Here is a 19,522-nt window from a genome sequence, read left to right as displayed (position 1 = left end):
CATTTTCCCTCTTGTCCACAAATTCTTTTGTACATTCCGCGTATTTCTCTCTCTTTTTATTTTATCTTCCATATCCCACGAAAGAATAACTGAAAACAACACTGCTCACGCGTGTTACGATGACTAAAGATGTATTTAGAAATTTCCTACGTCTATTAGATCGGTGATAGTTGATTTTTACAAAAATGATTCATTTGAAGTTATGCGTATTTTTTTAAAAAAAAGGAAAATTCTAAAATAAATTATTTTTGGTTATATTCATATTATTGAAATGAGAAAATACAATTAGATATTAGAAAATATCAAAATTAGAGAATGTGGAAAGCTATCTCAAAATTTTTAAGCTGGTGTTGAAATGATAAAAATTCTTATTGAAGAATTTAGATTAACCCAAGTTATCAAATCACAATAAAGTTTTGAAATAAACAAATAAAGTTAATAAATTAACACAAAATAACACTTTCCGTAAGGAACTTTTGATTTGTGTCTAACAGGAATTATCAGTGCCATTTTATTTGTTTTGTTATTTTTTAGGCTAAATTTTACAAAAATGAATAATATCACTTTTATATGGTTATTAAAATCATTTCTAAATGATAATAAAATTTACTTACGGTGTATCAATCTTTCTCTGGAAAACAGTAAGTTTGTGAGTAATTAATTATAAATTTTAGTGTGTGTATTAATTTTTTGTGTGTATGCTTCGAAATTAAAAATTCGGTTAAAATTATTTTTGTAATTATTTTAGTATGAAAAAATTAACCTACGTAAAATACAAAATTTATTCAATATTTACTAACTCCCTCTGACCAGGAAACATGAGTAAAATAGTATAAATACATGCAAAAACATGTAACGCTAGTCCCTTCGATGGAACTTACCTGCACAGAATAAAGCCGATAAGTAGCTGCTAAACGACTGTTTCTGTAACTCTGAATGGTGACGTACCCATTTTCCGAATTACTGCGTTCGAACTTGATAATTGTAATCTAAAGAGTTTTGTTTGTAATTTATATGCACGATTTATAATTTATGCCATAGTAATTTTATGTCATATAAGAGTAAAATAGTATATCTAAATTTAATCATCTGTAATGAATAAACAAATATTGAAAGCTTTTAAAATGAAACTACCCGTGGAAATTTTTTTAATTGAAACTTTAATACTTTGAAGGTTTAATTTATTTTAAGAAGACTTTTGGACAAATTCGAATAAACGAAACGCATTGGAGGATTAAGAACAATAGTGAACTTACTGAGAAATGAATTCTATTTATTCATATCTCGAAGAAAATTTTATAGGATCACGCTTTTTCCATACATTAATTATATGCACTGATTCATAATACCGTAATCAACTTCATAAAAGAGACACTTCTTAATCTTTTTCATTTTTTTAAAAAGTCAAATTGTTACTATAACTACAGTACTGCCATTAACAATTCTAAATCGTTTGCGTCCTTCAAACATCGCCATGATTTTGTCAATCATTTTTTTTTTTTTTTTTGCGGCTGTTAAAGTCAGTTTTATTACTCAAAATTAACTACAACTCTTACCAATTATAGCTACCGATAATAATTCTAAATCATTTGCACCCTTTAATTCATTGCCATAATTTTGTTAATCATTCTTTTGGCTGTTTAAATCAAAAGTATATTACTCAAAATGAACAACACCTTACTTCATCATATTTTTCAACTACTATATATTTTATATTTTTAAAGATTTCAAATTTCATTGCAAATGGTGAGAGAACGAACGTTCTTATTACTTGACTTTCTTATTAACTTTCTTTCTTTAAAACAAGAGTATGGAATCTTATTGGGCATGAGAATTTCGTGTAACTCTCCTAGACGGCTATTTGTTCCGAATGCGTTGTCATTCCAACTACCACATTACACATGTAAATTGCGCAGAATAAAGGGGATAATAAATTCTTGACTTGTGTCACAGGATTGCTGAGCCATGAATTCGAACTCTTCTCCTTTTGGGTAGTCTGGGCGCAAATATATGAACCTTTAATTTGATCTTTTGCTTTCTTGATACTCGCCATCTTTTAACCATTTTTATCATTGTCTTTTTGATGACTCTTTTGAGTGCACGTAGAAGTTTTCGGAGTCTGACACTGTATTTTGTTAACTTAAAAGTTTGTTACAGAGACAATTATTAGATCATTATTAAATAATTATAAAATTAAGTTTTAAGTTTGTTATGCCATTTATTAAAAACTGATTAGCAAATACGATTAGTGAATATTAAATACCACCATAAAATATAGGCACCATTTTGTTAAGTAAGTTTTTCCAAAAGGTTCTTAAAATTTTAGCAAATTTAATGGATGTAAAAAATTTTGTAAGCTATAGCATCGAGAACTGTTTAATTATTAAAAGATGTTTTAGCTAACCAAATATTTTGACTTTTAATTCTAACTACTCCTTTGAAAAGCATTTTTAGATAATGTATAAAATTTAAGTCTTTTTTAAGTAAATTCATGATAAAAAATTTCTTTTACAAAATAATGAAGGAATTTTTTAGGTTTTCTTTATGCGTGCTTTATTGTACTACAGTAAAAATTACCTAATATGGATTTAGCTTTTGGTTGTATTAATATTCTAGTAAATTAAATGACTAGATTTCTGAGGCTAAATTTCTATTGAAAACTCAAGTTCTATCATAAATTAAAGCATGTCCTAATATTTGGTATAAAAGTTTTTTTTGTTTTCTTAAATGGATTCAAAATTGCAAGCTCTTAAAAGTAAGTCGTTTCTGTTTTAAATCTGTGAATTGGCATGTTTATATTGTTTTCTGATTGAAGATTATGCTAACCTCGGTCATTCAATCTCTATTTAGTTTTTGAACTTAGGTCATATTTTTTCTTCTACATATTTTATTTTTTTGAAAAAAAGAAAGGAAAATAAATCATAAATGTTCCCTTTGTGATTAAATGGGCTACCTTTAATGTGGTATTCATGCTATTTTTTTTTAGATATTAATCATAAATCTAAACTATTACGAAATTTTCTAAAAAATATAAATTTTGCTTAATTTTTTTAAATTAAAGATTAGTTCAAACGCAACGTCTATTGTGTGGATTTGTTGATACTTCTGATTTTTTTAAATAAATTTTAATGGAATTCTTTTCCTTGTTATTAAAGAATTCTCGTTTTTCTAGAGCGTTTCTGGTGATGAGAATATTGAGAGTTATTAAAGAAGTTTATCATTCCAATGTTATTGAAAAAAAAAATTATTAATTATCTAAACTTTTATTTTCTGTTCAGTGCGTTGCTATTATAATATCGTTATCGTTGAAATCAGTTTAAATATCTTTTCTAAACTTGATTTGCAAGGTACTATGAGCCACGATGGTTTAGTAGTTAAAAGACTGTCCTGTCTTTTTGAAGAACTGGAGTTCGATCATCAGTGGCGACTTGAAACTCTTCCAGTTTCAAATCAATAGGTTCCATCTTGTCAGGCTAGAAAAAGTGGCATTGATCATAATGCTTACCTTATTTTTACATTCATGTCGTTGGTCTAACCCCCATTATTCCCCTGATTCACAACGGGCTGTTGCAGGAATGCTTTACTTTTTATAAGTTCAACTTGAATTGTAACACTTCATTAAGATTGATGCCAATTTGCACCATATTATGGCGCAAGGTGCCAATACTATGCTCAAATATTGAAACGATTGCGCGAGTTTACTTACATCATTGATAAAAATGAGATTGATGATGGGTTAAGTTTTAAGATTGATGCGAATTTGCATCATTAATTGGTTCTAGGTGCCAATATTACGTTTGAACATTGAAACGATTGTGTGAGTGTACTTACAGCATTGCTTTCTAAGCTCCCTTTATATGTAAATTAAAAATTAATGAGCTAATTTACTGAAGTTTTATTGAAACTTTTGCTCTTTATTTTAGGATAACTTTTGTTGCTCAGAAACTGTGCGCGATTGAGTTAAAATTTCTATAGTTAATGTAAAATAAAGCTCTTCTGCCAATAGATGTTACGAATGGGTAAAAATTCTAGCATTTACCAATCTATTATTTCTCTCAAGAACTTCACCTCAGAGGAACAGGATTGACTTCCAGTTACCGAGAAAAGGACGAACAATTATCTAAGAAGATATATATGAGGTAGTCCAACAAAATGAGAACAAGACAGTGTTTTTTTCTTTTTGTAAGCGGCGTTTAACTAGTTGATCCCTTTGTTGTACACACTTCTATGTGGTTGGGCGGGCCGGTGTTTCAGAATTTATGGAGCTCTGTTTGTGCGGAATAGACTATAAAATAATCGCAGAGGCAAATAACAAGGTTGGAGAAAGAATGATAAAAATTGTTTTCAGAACGAAAATTTCCACCTTCTTTGAAAGTGGTGGCATCGCTGGGGGCATTTTTAAATTTCACTTTATTTACTTATTTTCGCTAAGTATTATTATTTAAAGTAAAATTGCCACACCCATTGTGTTTAATTTAGAAAAGAATTTTTTAAGTTAAAAGCGTTAATTACATTTATACGCTTTTTCAGTTACATTGCATTTGAGATTAAGCTTGCTGTGATTTTCATTGCTTGAGAATATTTAAATTATTCCGATTATTAAATAATTTCCGATAATTATTCTGATAAAATGTTTTGGGAAAACTTTCAGTGATATTGGACTTGGTTATTTAGATGTTAATTTTGAGGAATATAATTTATCTCAACCTTTGAAAGCGAAATTATAGAATTTTTGAGTATATCATATGTAAAGTAGTGTAGATTTGAAAAGTAGTGTAGAGATTATTTCAAAAATATTTTAAGTCATGCTAACTTCTTTAGCTCATTTTTCTTTCACTTTCTTCCAGTTTACTATGATACAAAATTAAAAATCCATCGAAACGATCTAACATGCTTAAATCAATGATCTGTTATTTAGATTAAATGATGTAGTTTCAAAAGAGGTAAATCCTTGGAAAAAAGATTCGATCACGTCCATTTCTACATTTTTTTTACAATACAAGTGATTTTCTTGATAGGATTATGAAATCATATAAATCGTGCAAAAATTTTTATAGTAAGATGGTAAAATTGTATAAGTCGTAAATTTTTGTTTAGCAAGATGGTAAAGCCGTATAAATTGTATAAAAATTGTCATAGTAGCATGATAAAACGGTCGAAAGATTTTCTTAGTAAGATAGTAAAATTATAAAATTCTATAAAAATGTCCATAGTAAAACTTCAAAATTGTAATTTTGTTAGATAGTCCATTTTACTATGATACAAAATTAAAAATTGCTCGAAATGGTCGAATACGTTTAAATTAATGATCTATGATACAAATTAAATGATGTAGATTAAAAAGAGGTCGATCTTTTTCCTTGGCAAAAAGATTCGGCCACATCCATTTTTACATTTTTTTGCAATACAAGTGATTTTCAGGTTAAGATTATAAAACTGTATAAGTCGTAAATTTTTTGTAGCAAGATAGTAAAACCGTATAAATTGTATAAAAATTGTCATAGTAAGATAAAACCGTCGTATGATTTTTCTTAGTAAGATAGTGAAATTATATAATAGTATGAAAGTGTTCATAGTAAAATTTTGAAATTGTAATTTTGTTACATAATCCATTTTACTTCGATACAAAAAAAAAAACAACTCTCGAAATGATTTGCCACGTACAAATTAATGCACTATGATACAAATTAAATGATGCAGATTTAAAAGAGGTCGATCCTTGGGGAAAAAAAAGCTACGACAAAATCCATTTCTACGTTTTTTGCAATCTATGTAATATTTAACATTAACGAAACGAGAGAAAAAAAATTGCCTATCAAACAGGCAACTTAAACCTTTTCCTGTTATGAGAAAGTTCAACAGCGCATAACAATTAAAACACGATTTCTCCAATGACTGACAACATTTAGATGTCCATGTGGTTGAGGAGCGTAGGTTTTGGGAGATGAGCAATGATTTTTTGAGTAGGTGTCAAATCAGAGAGGTGAGGAGCGTTTTTTTTTTGTTGTCTTTTAATTTTTTGGAAGGATCGCTGGGAAAATGGGTGCTATTAAGAATAATGCATGAAAGTTTTATCATCATTAAGCATGATGGATTTTTATTGCCATCACGTGGGCGGCCAGCTATCGGAGGTGGCGGATACGTCACTGCCATTTCATTCAAATAATGATGAATCTTAATTTTGCTGCATTGTGGATTTAAAGGGTGGCATTTTGTCTGGGATTTGAAATGCTAATATTAGACCGGAGGGCATTAAATTTTGAGATTATTCTGAATAATGGAATAACTCTAGTATTCTGAATATGATGCAGAGGGAGATTCATGTGATCAGGATATTTTTAATTATTATTTTTTTTGTTGAATTGGACTTGTCAGCGAACAACAAAACGGTTAGATTCCAAACTGATATACTAATGATCTCATTGAAAATGTGATTTAATGCTTTTGCTTGCTTGCTTTTGCTATATATATATATATGGTCATTCAATCNTGTATATATATATATATATATAAACATTTTTTTTTTCCAAGCCACATTAAAATACATCCAAAACAAATTCCATCCCTTTCAAACGGAAGCTAGTCTCGTTCATTTCCAAAAATGGTTCACATTTCTTTTTCTTATTTATCTTGTTTTTCCCAGCCTTGCTAAATCTTATTTTTAAATGTCCTGGCAGGCTGCAAATGAAATTATTTCTGCACTAAAAAAGAAACTACAGGTAATTTAGTTGTTCATTCTTTAATAAGTGTTACAAAACATGAAAAAGGAAAATGTTTGGAATAAATTTGTTACGTATTTTATCTAAATACAGATAACATATATTATGCTCATTACAAGGAGATGGAAGTTTCTTGCTTGGAGTGATTTGTTAAAATAAAGACTACTTTAATCCTTAAATTTGTTCTAAATGTAAAAATTAGGATGAAAAAGAAAACAAATAACTGCGCATGACTATTGTACTTTCTTTTCCTTAATGATTTTTTTCCTTTAAAATAAGATGGATCGATTTCATAAGAATTCATGACCACTTTTACTAACAGTTTGGATTGTTTATTTGAAGGCACCAAAATCGGGTTCAATTATTTTTTTCTAAATTTTTTAGTTTATTTCCAAGTTTTATGGCTATTCTGTAACTTTTATAAGCAATTTTGATTATAAACAGCCTCTTTTATTATTAATTTTTTAACTAATTATTTTTAAAAAAAAAACCAAAACGAAAGCTTTGCTATTTCCTAGTTTTGGAAAACGAAATCAATATATTTAATTTCATAACAATTGTTTGAAATAAATTTACCGATACCAAATGAGGTCAGAAGTTTATTTATTTTTTAAACTTGTCTATTCTGATCTATTTTGAACTGTTTTTTGAAGATTATTAATTCAAACATTTAAAAGTAATAGTAGAAAGTGTAGTCTCTCACCATTATATTGGAAATCAGCACAAAATCAAGTTTACGCATTTTAAAAATTACTATTTAATGGAAAGAATTCTTGGAATTCGGAATGCGTATTTATATTCTTGTAAAAATAAATAGATATCTTACTGTTTCGTTTTATATTCGATGAGGTTTTTATTGATTATTTATAAGTGGAATGCACAATATCGCAATTTTTGATCTTCTTTCATTACTTATTTTTACCGTGTATATTAACAGAATAATATTTTATAATTTCATTTTTTTCGACTAAGTAGTTTTTATTAAAACAGTGAAGTTACATCGGTTGTGATATTGACTTCTACAATCGTAATGATAGAGCGAAATTCAAGTATTAAAATACAAAGTTTAATTTTTTTAAAAAAGCATTTTACCGCTAGAGGAATTATTTTAAGTATGCCAGAGTGCTGGAGGAAATATTTTGAAGCATCCCAGTGCTGAACGAAACTTTCGCAAGCATCTTAGTGCTAAAAGAAATTTTTGTAAGCATTTCAGAGCTAAAGGAAATTTATTAAGCATCCTAGTGTTAAAGAAAATTTATCAGGCATCCCAGTGCTAAAGGAAATTTATTAAGCATCCTAGTGTTAAAAGAAATTTATTAAGCATCCTAGTGCTAAAAGTGAATCATTTTCGAGTGTGCTGAAGATCGTTGCTCAAGTTAGAACTCGTTGAAGGAGGGGTGCTGCAATCATGTTGGAAAGAGTAGAGGACCTCATGTCCAACAACCCAGTGACTCAGTCACCGAGTTAGCACTGAACCATGACCTCCTAGTCGCCGGTCTCTTCTGATGTCACGTGAATGTTGTGGGTGTGGGGTTTTATTGAACTGCAGGCGTAATCTGCACAAGTTCAATCTCACCTGATTTTGCAACACCTATGAATAGTTCCTCTTCCCCTTTCCTTTTTGCTAAAGTGGATATTAAAAAAAGAGCGAGAGTTCATGCGAGTTCGAAATACTATTACGCTTGTCAGCCCGTTCCTTCTCCCTTCTTCTCTTTTTCTCTTTTCTGAATCTGCCTATTATTCCGTCAAGATCAAACTCTGAAAGCGTGGGTTGCTAGAAACTAAGGACATTTGTATCTTATTTTTACCTCTAACACCTATCTCATTTTAACTGTCAGTTGTTTTAATTGTTCCTATAGCACGAACGCCTAGCAGTATTTAGACGCTTTTTGATACGTTTTTGCAAGTGGGTAGATTTCTACAGGACGTAAATGTCAATGCAATTATTGAAGTATTAAAAAGTAACATTTTGAAAGATCTGTGAAAGAGATTTCTGTTTTTTTTAAAGCTCTTACTGAAGAGCTTTATTTTTTGTAATGCAATGTCGTAAGATTACAGATATAGAATAGTTAATTTTTTTCCACCGTACCTTTCTAAGAAATAAAAAAAAATTTAATTAAAGTGAAATAGAACTGGAGTCGTATGTATTTGATAGTTCTAAAGTCTCGAAATTGTAATATTTTGACTAGCGACTAACTGAAACAATTTTCAAGGAATCGGCTTCAATTGTATCGATGATTAATAACAAAAAAGTCATAATTAATACTATATGATTTTCAAAATTTTCTGTAAAATGCCAAAGTTTAAAAAAAAAAAAAATTCGAAAAATTAGGAGACTTTTTTTTAAAGAGTGAAAGATGCAAAAAAAAAAAAAAAACTGTTTGGTTATTTTAGTATTAATTAAAGTTTTACTCTTTTGTTGTCTTGTATTTTTTTCAATAATATAAATAATATTATTTAAGTAACGTTAGAACATTTATGATTTTCTTACAACAATGTATTAAAGCTATGAACAAAAGGTACTGATCATTTTTCGATTGCACAGACTTAATATTACATCTCTTTATTGTAAATTAAATTTAACATTAATTTATATTAAGCTTAATTTAATATCGTATGCATTATGTATTGATTTCAACGTAAATTAATATTTAATGCATATTAAGTTTATACCAGATAAATAGCAAAATTATATTTTTATCGCGCAAATCAATAAATCAAATTAGGAAATTTTTATTATTATTTTCTACATACGAAATGTTTATGTCTAAAAAAACGACTGATGTAACTCCATTTGAAACAATTTAACTCTTCATAAGAAAAAAATTGAATAATAATTAATTTTTCCCTATCAAATTAAAAGTAATTAGCGTACATCAAAATGAACCTGAACACTGGTTATAACGCATTTAAAAGTACGTGCAAAAATGTATGGGGGGGGGGGATTGAGATGTGAACCCACAAAGTTATCAAAAATCACACCTCTCTTAATGGCATCTCCTAATTCAGAGGTGCGGAAATGTGTGTTCGAGGTGTTGCATCTTTGCTGCCTACTTGACCCTTCACCCTTCTTGATCAGAGGGAACCCCCCGGACCCTTCTCCACCCTCCTCCTTTTTTTTCCATCCTTGATGTTTCCTGAAAAGAACGACAGGTCGTGACTCGCATACGTATTACGTAAAGCACACGACGCAATCTTTGAGTTGTCCGGGCAAGAGAAAACGTGTGAAAATGTCCCGACTTGTTACCATTAGAGAAATATAAAATGTTGCTTTTATCCTGACAGTTTTATATATATAGTTTTATCGTTACCTGTCCTCTAATGTCGACTTATGAAATCTCTAACAAGGTTGTGTTTTTAGAAATAAGTTTTCGGTTCGAATTTTTTTTCATAAATATTATGAAATATACAACGGGCAGAGGAAAAAATTACTCCATCTACTGCTGTTTCATAAAATTAGATTAGCGCTGTCATTAACAGAGAAAAGCGGGGGATGTTATGTCATGAATTCTTCAGACGCACGAACATATGGAATTTACCAATTTAAACATTACTTCAGGATAGCTTAATGGTATGGAAGAACTTTAAAAACCTGGCAAATATGCTATTTGTTCCCCCAGACCAATACTCTATCTATACATTCTGACCATTATGATAAAAAACAAAACAGAGATTAGAATTTGGTAGACGCTCGGGCATATAGAAAAACCATTTACTGATGTAAACATATCTTCAGCTTAGCTCAATAGTGAGATAGAACATTGACAAACCTGACCAATATTCTATGTATATTTCCCCAGGCCAATATTTTATGTTCCTTTTTTGTCAAAAGTTTCATATTTTATACATAAATTATCAACGATTTCTCGGTATAAGCCCGGAAGTCCTCATCGATTCCTCGATTGCAACCGATTACGTATATTATCGTAATCGTTCTATAAAATAAAGTTAGCAGAACTATTTTAAATAACATCTTTACAAGACTGTGTACAGTTATGTATAAAATATATTGAAGAAAAGTACATATTTTAGTAAACAAGAAAGATATGAGTTATATTATCTTCAAGGATGGTAATCTTGAAGACATCTCTAAATTTTGCTATATTGCTACTCATAACCTTTTTATAGAAGCTTGAATTTAATGCCTCAGGTTTCATTGATTAACATGTTTTATGCTCTCTCTGGCCAATATGTCTTATAATTCTCTAGCTCAGTAGCCGACCGGCTTGAATGGTGGTCAGGCCTCATGTTAGAAAGAGGTCCCGGATTCGAAACCAAGTCAGAGGCATGGATGTTTTCTTCTTCTCGCTCTGAACCATCTGTTCTTCTCACTGTTGGTGCAACGTTGGCCCACCCAATAGGGTGTCCCTTGAAAGAGTATTCAACACATTTGCCCTTCTGATCAATGTCAATGTGTACGGAGATCTCCTGATTTGTACATTGACGTACATTACGTCAGTGTGCCCTGGATCTACTGACCAATAAACTTCTTTCTCTTGCCAATAAGCTGGAAGTAGTAACTGCAAATGTCAGTTGAAAATCTTTGTAATTGGATAGACGTAAATTATAACACGATATTTTATTTGTTTTAGAATAAGTTATTTTCATTGTTTAAACCAGAATGTTCATGTTGTAGTTGTATCAGTATGATGTGCGTATTCTTAACATATTTTGTCTTTTATTTTAGGGTGTGAAAATTTTTCGGGATCCTAATTATATAAGATATTTCAATCCTGATCGTGGATGGCTTCCTGTGGCAGAAAAAACAGAAGTGCAAGGCATGAGCGTAAGTCAATTTTTTTTTTATTTGTTTGCCTATTGATGTGTTTTAGAAATTGGTGGACCTTTTCGTAGATTAAAAATATGTCAGTGTATTTAAATAATTCCCCCATTATCGCGAATGCGTTTTTGTCTAATAATATAAACTGAAAAAGACAATTTTTTAATTAATTTCAGGCTTTTTAACTGAAGTTTGAAATGCACATAATTCGATGGTGCCTTTCTGCGAATTTTGTACAAATTTGCGATTAAAACATTGTCGCTGAAATATTGTTATAGTTTGATTTTTGAATTTTCTCAAAATGTTTGCATTTTCTCAAAAATTTAAAGTAAAATTAAGAAACTATAGATTTCATAGAAGTAATTTGTTATTGTTAGTTTTCATAATTTTCTTTTAAAATGTACTTCGTTTAAATTTACAAATGATATTTTTTTTCATTCTAGTGTTTTTTTCTTCTTCTTTTCAGTATATAAATGAGATTTTTTCTTTCTTTTAAAGAAACCTTGTTTTAATATGGATACAAAATTTGTTTTTAGTAATTTTGGTTGTATGAAGAACTATTGCTTTGAATTATATGTTCTGAAATACAATTTTGCTGAATGATATGGTTATAGATTTAAATAATAAAAGTTTTAAAAAATCTTTCAAATAATTAAGCTGAGTAATTAATTTGTAAAACTTAGTCAATGAAGGCCAAAATTTAAATCAATTTTAACTGCCGATGAACCATACTATCATGTAATCAAATTCAAAAAAAATTATTCCTTTAAACGAAAATATGAATCAACGTTCTACGCTAGCCAGCACAGGCCATTATCTGATAAACAAATATTTTTTAACAGTTAATTATTTCATTTTTTTATTTTATTTTTTTAAAAAAAAAACTATATGATGTATGAAAGTTTAATTTCAGGTGCTATTTTTTTTTTAAGAAAGATTAATTTGAGCCATAACATGCACTGTTATAAATTTCTAGATAAAAACGATTTATTTAACCATTTTCAACCGTAACAGTCTAATAACCATAAAAAGATGACATTCAAACTGTTAAGTGTGAGAAAAAACGTTTATTTATTGTTTTTTTAAAAATCTAATATGGTTTAACAACCAGAATTCTATCCAATTAGGCCTTATGAAGCTATTTAGTTTCGAGCAGCTGGGTACATACTATAGCTAAGAGGGCCAAGCGGTCAATCTCATGATCGGCTGAATGGGAGTTCGAATCTCAGCGTTGAAACCACACTATTTCTTCCATTCCTTTAATACACGAAGAGTTTCTAGCTTCCTGCACTCTTCAAGTGGCCCTCGAGTTTTGGAATACACTATCATTTACGCATAAAATGGCGCAACATCCACAGACTTCCAAAGTCCATTCAAGTTTTATTTTTACGGTTTAGAAGCTATGCAAGTTGTAAATAATTACAAAACCGTATAGTTTTGTTTTCACGGTTTCTTAACCGTGCCAGTGTTAAACGGTTTCAAAACCGTAAAGGTGAAAAATGTTCCTAACCCTATACTTTATGGTTAAATCGGATGGAGAAGGGTTATTTTAACATAATTTCAGAATGAAAATTGTAACAGTGTGGTTAAAATTTTCAGGATATTGGTCCACCATTTCTCGCAATGTAAAATTGTTAATCTGTTATGTGTGTGACATGTTTCCTTTACCTGTTACAGTTGCGGAGAGCTATCAAGTACTTCAGCGATAAACTTCCCTTCTATGGCATTGCCCTGACGCAGGTGACGTTGGATCAGGTAATCCACAGTGGTCCATTTGTGGAAGAAACACGAGAGGTAGAGATCATCCTCACTCAAGATGTATGCCAACTTCAGTTGGGCGGTTTGAGCCTGGGGGTGCGCCCCAGCAAAACTGAAATTTCAGACGCCATGAGCAAAGACTATAAAGACGTGAAAAGCAAATCTCAGCGAGACCTCCGGGACATTATTATCCTCAAAGAGTATAATGATTTTCTCAAAGTCATGGAAGACACGTTTGAACATCTCGTTGAACGGACGTTGCATAGGTACACAACTACGGATGATGTGTTGAACGCCGCGTCCATTCATTGAACATAATATTGAAGATTTCTCCCCAGAGACTGTGATGTTTTATTTATTATTTTTTTTAATTTATTGTTTATTTTAAACAATTCACCCACCATTAATTCATTTTCATCTATGGATCACTACGAACCATCATTCAATAACTTGAAATTTAAGTTTTTTTTTCTGTTTCAAAAAAAAATATAGTTCTTTATTTTGTGTTGTTAGCGTTATTGATTTATAATATGAACGAATCGGGTATGAAATTATTTTGAAAATTGAGAAGTGGAATATACTAATTTCATAATTAAAATTCCGTGATTTTAAGAAAGGTGAAATTCAGCCAAATCTAGTGGTCTCACATTTAAAGTTAATTAAAAACCAGTTAAACAACCGTTTTTAAAATTGATTCAAAGATAAAAAATTATAAATGCTTGAATTTTGTTTCGAATTAAAAAAAAATCATTTTTGATTTGAACTCAAGTTTTTCATGAAAAATAATTGAACAATAAAATGACCTTATTAAAACTGAATATTATTATTGATTCTGAATATTTTATGAAATCCTAAATACATCCTAATCTAGAATATATCCTAATCCTGATTACATTATATTTTTGTTTTAATTCTGAATATAATATATGATTGTTTTACAAATGCTTGTAACTATCAAATTTGGTAGAATCAAGTGTTTTTATCTATATCTAAATTAGTCCTATTTTAAATATTGAATCTCTTTAATCGGTATAATATTCAATATCGGTATTATATACATTGTTTAATTAATAACACGAGTTTAAAATATGTGAAAAATTTGTGCAATCTTATTAAATTTAAATTCGTCATGAGCTTATATCAAAATCTAACTTAGAATTATTAGTTTGTTTGTAAAAATAATCAGTTTAAGTAATTAATTTGCTCATATGAAACATATTTGTCTCAACAATTTTGTATTTAAAGCCAATGCTTACCTTTGCCATTCAATGTATGTGCCAGTGTATGGTATTCCTGTTTCCTTCTATTTATCCCACACTTTGCTTCCGTAAACATGTACGGAATACAGCCTAATTTTTGTGAACAGATTCCTATTTATGTAAGATTCATGTTTATGTTGTTGTTTTTTCAATGTGTAACGAAGTTCGGGAAAACCAAAGATGTCTCTCTTTTTTTTAATTTTTATTTTTTATTTTTATTAAACAGTTGAAAGTGAACAATGAGATTGGTAGAAATTACGCCTTGTATATTTATTTTAGTCGAAACTTAAGTTTTGTTTTCATACACTAAATTCAATGCATACTTCTTAGTATAATTTTTTAAATTTTAAGCTAGATTTTAATACACTAAATTTAAAAATGAATATCCTGTTATAAAAGTTTTAAGTTTTGCTTTTATACATTAAATCAAACAATGAAAATCAAAAATGATTAAAAACATTTTTTGGTTTTAATTTATCTTGAATTTGTTAGAAATTTCAGTTATAATACAAAATAAACACATAAAGATATGTCAGTAGGTAATATTTTTTTTTGGTAGGATTTAGGAGTACTTATTATAGATAAAAGAAATATACATTTTCACCTTCATATGGCATGTTTGAATTCGTTTGATGCTAAATATAAAATAGAATTTTGTTTTACAAATTAACCGAGCAAATTAAAAATATGACATAACACTCATATCCATAACATAATTCATAAATGTGCTTTCATTTGTATTTAAGTTATTACTTGTACATGTTTTTAAATGTGTGTAATTTTTTTTTAAAAATTATTACTCTTTGTGAAAGAGTTTCCTTTTTATTTTTTTAAAAATTAATTTGTGATTTGTGTTTGTACTTAGACCCTTTTATCTCTTAAATGCCCAATTGAAGTTGGCATGTTTAGTAAATATTAATTGTTTGTTCAATATTTTTTCATTATGTATTTTAAAATTTTAAATAGTCATTTTTAAAAAGTTATTAAATTTAACTTTTTTTAATGTTATTGTTCTTTCAAGTAAATATTAAGGAAATTTACTGAATTTCTATTCACTTATGAAATAGTATCACCAATAAATGTTTTAATAATAGAATTCAATGTCTTAGAAAATACATAAATGTTTTTTTTTCCTCTCATAGATTTGCTTGCTTTTAGCTTATTAATATATTTTAAAAACTAGAAAATAACACTTATAATAATATATGATTAACATATAATTATATGTTCTAATTCTTTAACATATAATATATGTTAAAGAGCTTAGTAAAGAAGCATGTTAAGTGCAATTTTGTGAAAATTATCCGTTAAATATATTAGTAAAAAATTTGCAAACCACATTTCCCATCGAAAGTCGCTTGGCAGAATAAATTAACATTTTACCCTTACAAGTGGTTTTAACATGTTTTTAGCATGGGAAGGCATGTTAAGTGTAATTTTAACAACTTTGAGGAAATCTTCTTTTTTTGAAATATTAGTAATATATTTGCAAAACATATTTTCCTTTGAAAACCGAATCGTTTAGAATAAGCAGAAAAACGTTCAGCAGTTAAAGTTAATCAAAATTAATCTTAACATGTTTTTAACAAGGAAGAAACATGTTAAATGCAGTAATTTGACTTGGAGAAAATCCTTATTTGAAATATTTATAAGATTCCTCAAACGTAAGAAAACATGTTCTCCGTTGAAAACCGTCTTTAACACTGAAAAGAATAACCTACAAATATTTTATGCTTACAGTTGATAATAACATGCTCTATTACCATGCTATTTCGCTAAGCTTTGCGACTGTTTCTTAATACTTGCAAATCATTAAAGATTTGTGTTATTCTAATAGAGAAGTTCCTCCTAGGCCAAATCAAATTTTTTGCTTTTACTTTTAAACTATTTACATTGTATATTATTGTAATCTAATTTGGATAATAATTTAATATAAAGATGAATCCTTTTCAAAATTTTTAAAATTCTTGTTCTCGAAAAATACAGCCATTTTTTTTAAACGATTTCAAAAACTGTTAAATGATATCGAACTTTTTGAAAGATTTTTTTCCCTTAAATCCTTTTTAAATCAGATATTTAATTTTATAATGTTTTGTTACAAAAATATTCGCTTTTTTCCGTAAAGTGTATTCTTCAGAAAATTAATAAAATATTAAAAACAAATATTTTTATTCAAATGCGATTTTGAACATTCATATAATAGGAACAAAACTCATATTTTTATATCTTATTCGCTATATACTATATACTTCAAAATATATTTCTTAACAGAAAATTCAAAAATTATTTTTTTGAAATAAAACTATTTCAGAACGTTTTTTTGTAAAGTGCATAAAGTATTTACAAAGCTATGTTTTCTGTAAATTTTTAGCTCATAGTATATTTTCCTAAATAAAACTAGAGTGCTATACTTACGTATGTATATATTTAAAGAAAGCTGTTTTATTAAATGCTAATTAAAAAATCACATAGCTTATAGATGGAATAAAACTATTTTTATTAGCACGAACTTTATTCGCTTTTTTCCTTGCAGTATAAGCAAAAAAGAATATATCTTGAATTTTTAGGTCGTTTTAAGAGTATTAAGTGTTCTAGGCATCTAGTTACTATGGTTTTTACTTTATTTATTGTAAAAACATTTTATAAAAAGATCTGACTTTTTTTTAACTAGAATTTATCGGTATTTAATTAGAATTCAAAATATTATTTGTGCATTTATTGTAAATTGCTTATCATGAGCAGTTTTTAAATTGTCTTTAAAGAAAGAAAAAATTTTGAAATGTGTTCTTTAAAGTTTTATTTATAAAATATCAGCGTTTTATGAAATAAGTGTTTATGATGTACAGTTTTCTGTAAATAGGTTTATTTATTCTATTTTTGTTTTAAATGGTATCCGTACTTTTATTTTCATAGCAGTAAATAAACTATTTCAGAAACTTATCCGTCTGAAAAATCTAGTAGATTGAAATCGAGCCAAAGATTTACCAGATTAATAAAAAATTAAGCAGGATTTTTATTTATTTCAGAAATAAAAAAAAATTATAATAAATGATTTGGTTCACAATTGTTTGTTTAGAGGTATATAAATCTATTCTCTTTTCAAAATCCAATAAATTCTATAAATCGAAAAATGTAATAAAAGAATATAAATTACGTATGATTCTTATTAAATGAATTGTTTTTAAAATTCTTTCTTATGTAATATTCCAGTGATTTTATTAAATTCTTAAGATTAATGTATAGAGGTTAATGATTGGGGTTTTTTAGATGCGAGAATCTATACTTAAATTTTTATTCCTTAAATTATTATTTTTCATTCTGAAATTCTGTAAAATGATTAAAACATTTTCCACTGAATAATGAATTAAAACATTAAGACCAAAACATGAGTAGAAACTCAAAATTAAAAAGGACTTAAATTTTTGGAAAAAAGTCTGTTTTGAATTAGAAAATTGTAAATAAATATAATGATATTCGATATCATTGCCAAACAATGTAAAATACAGTAATATGATATCAAACTACGAATTTAAAGATGATATCTGAATAGAAGATTATCAGAAAAAATCACTAAAACTAAGAACAAAACATATTTTCCACAAAAAAAATATTTTATCATTATAACAACAAAAAAAATTCTTTTAATTTTGAGGAAAAAAATAATTAGACATTAAAGAAGTATTAGAATCAAAAAGTTGTAACAGTTTAAATCATTTTCTCAGTTATAAAAAAAATCCACTACTTTCTTCATTAAATTATTAGTTTTTTCAGTCACCTGAAGCATTAAGCTGCTTTTAATGTGATATTTTACGAATTAGATTCAAGCATTTTTGTAGCGTGTTGGTTTTTTTGTATAAAATTGTTTCATAAATGACGCTATTTATGTATTTCTAATGCGCATTTAGTTGCATTATCTTCAATCTTATCCAGTGAAGAAAAACAAAAAAGTTGTGTGAATGAGTTTAGCGAGTGTTAATTTTTAATGTTCCTAAAAGCTACAAACAAAGTGTTATATGTGTTGATTTTATGTGGTGCTATGTCCTTAAATCTATTTTTGTGAATAAATTGTATTTTTATCCTAAAATACTGTCGTCTTTCTTTATGGTTTTAATTCTTATAAAATTTCTTTTTAATTCTATTTTATTTTCCCAAAAGCGAATATCATGGATCTATATTTTTACTTTGTTCTGCATATTTAAAACAATGCTTCTCATTATCAAAGAAATTGTGTTAAACATGTGTAACAGATGGGGCGCTCGCCTCCCAATTACTTGAGCCAAGTTCGAATCCCAGCGGTGGCTAGTTGGTGCGAATTCTGGTCCCAGCTTGCATCGACCACAGTGCTGATGTGAAATATCCTCAGGGCGTAGAGGGAATTTCTTTTGTTAAAATTTTTAAAAATATTAACATCTTTTTTTTCTTCTCCATAGTTCACGATGATAAAAAAGTATAAGTTGAGCCTGTTATTTACGTCAAAAAAAAAAATCAAAGCGAGATTACTTCGTTGCGAATATATACATCATGGCTTTGGGGGCATTAAATAGCAGTTATAATTAAAATAAATAAGAATTTTTTTTCCTGCAATTTTGGCGAACTTTTTCTGGATTTAGACTACTGTGCGGAGATTCTAATATCACAAATTTAAATTCGAAAATTCAAAGTTATTGAAAATTCAATATCGAGTGTTATAGAAATCTCGCAGCGACGAGAAATATTTCAAAGATAGCTAGTTAGCCAATAAGGTAGCAAAGGTTCTCTACTTACCTTACCTAACTTACTTACCTCCCTTACTTACCTAATTTACAGCATTAAACGAATCATGAATTACAATTGTTTTGCCGTTGGGCTAACTTTGGGAGGTTTTTGAGGTTTTACTCTTAACTTAACGCAAAAGAAGAAAAAGGTTTCTAAGAAAGAGACTCTGACTAGATGTTTGATTCGGGAGTTTTTTTTTTTTTTTTTTTCTGAGTTGGATTCAAAATTAAAAACTTCTTTAGCTGCAGCTA

General features: G+C 28.4%; 1 protein-coding gene across 4 annotated transcripts in view; it reads left to right on the top strand.

The window, feature by feature from the left end:
* LOC107444955 (uncharacterized) overlaps positions 1-18,600 on the top strand; it is a 127,497-nt gene extending 108,897 nt beyond the window's left edge. For all 4 annotated transcript variants that reach the window (XM_016059243.3, XM_071183628.1, XM_016059244.3 and 1 more), the window contains 2 exons: positions 11,407-11,505; positions 13,177-18,600. In XM_016059243.3, coding sequence (XP_015914729.1) covers positions 11,407-11,505; positions 13,177-13,569 — 492 coding nt within the window. In that variant the 3' untranslated portion in view covers positions 13,570-18,600. The remainder of the gene's footprint in view (positions 1-11,406; positions 11,506-13,176) is intronic.
* Positions 18,601-19,522: the final 922 nt, after the last annotated feature.

This window comes from Parasteatoda tepidariorum, chromosome 1 (genome assembly GCF_043381705.1).
Source record: "Parasteatoda tepidariorum isolate YZ-2023 chromosome 1, CAS_Ptep_4.0, whole genome shotgun sequence".
NCBI lineage: Eukaryota > Metazoa > Arthropoda > Arachnida > Araneae > Theridiidae > Parasteatoda > Parasteatoda tepidariorum.
This window is presented reverse-complemented; position numbering and strand designations above follow the sequence as displayed.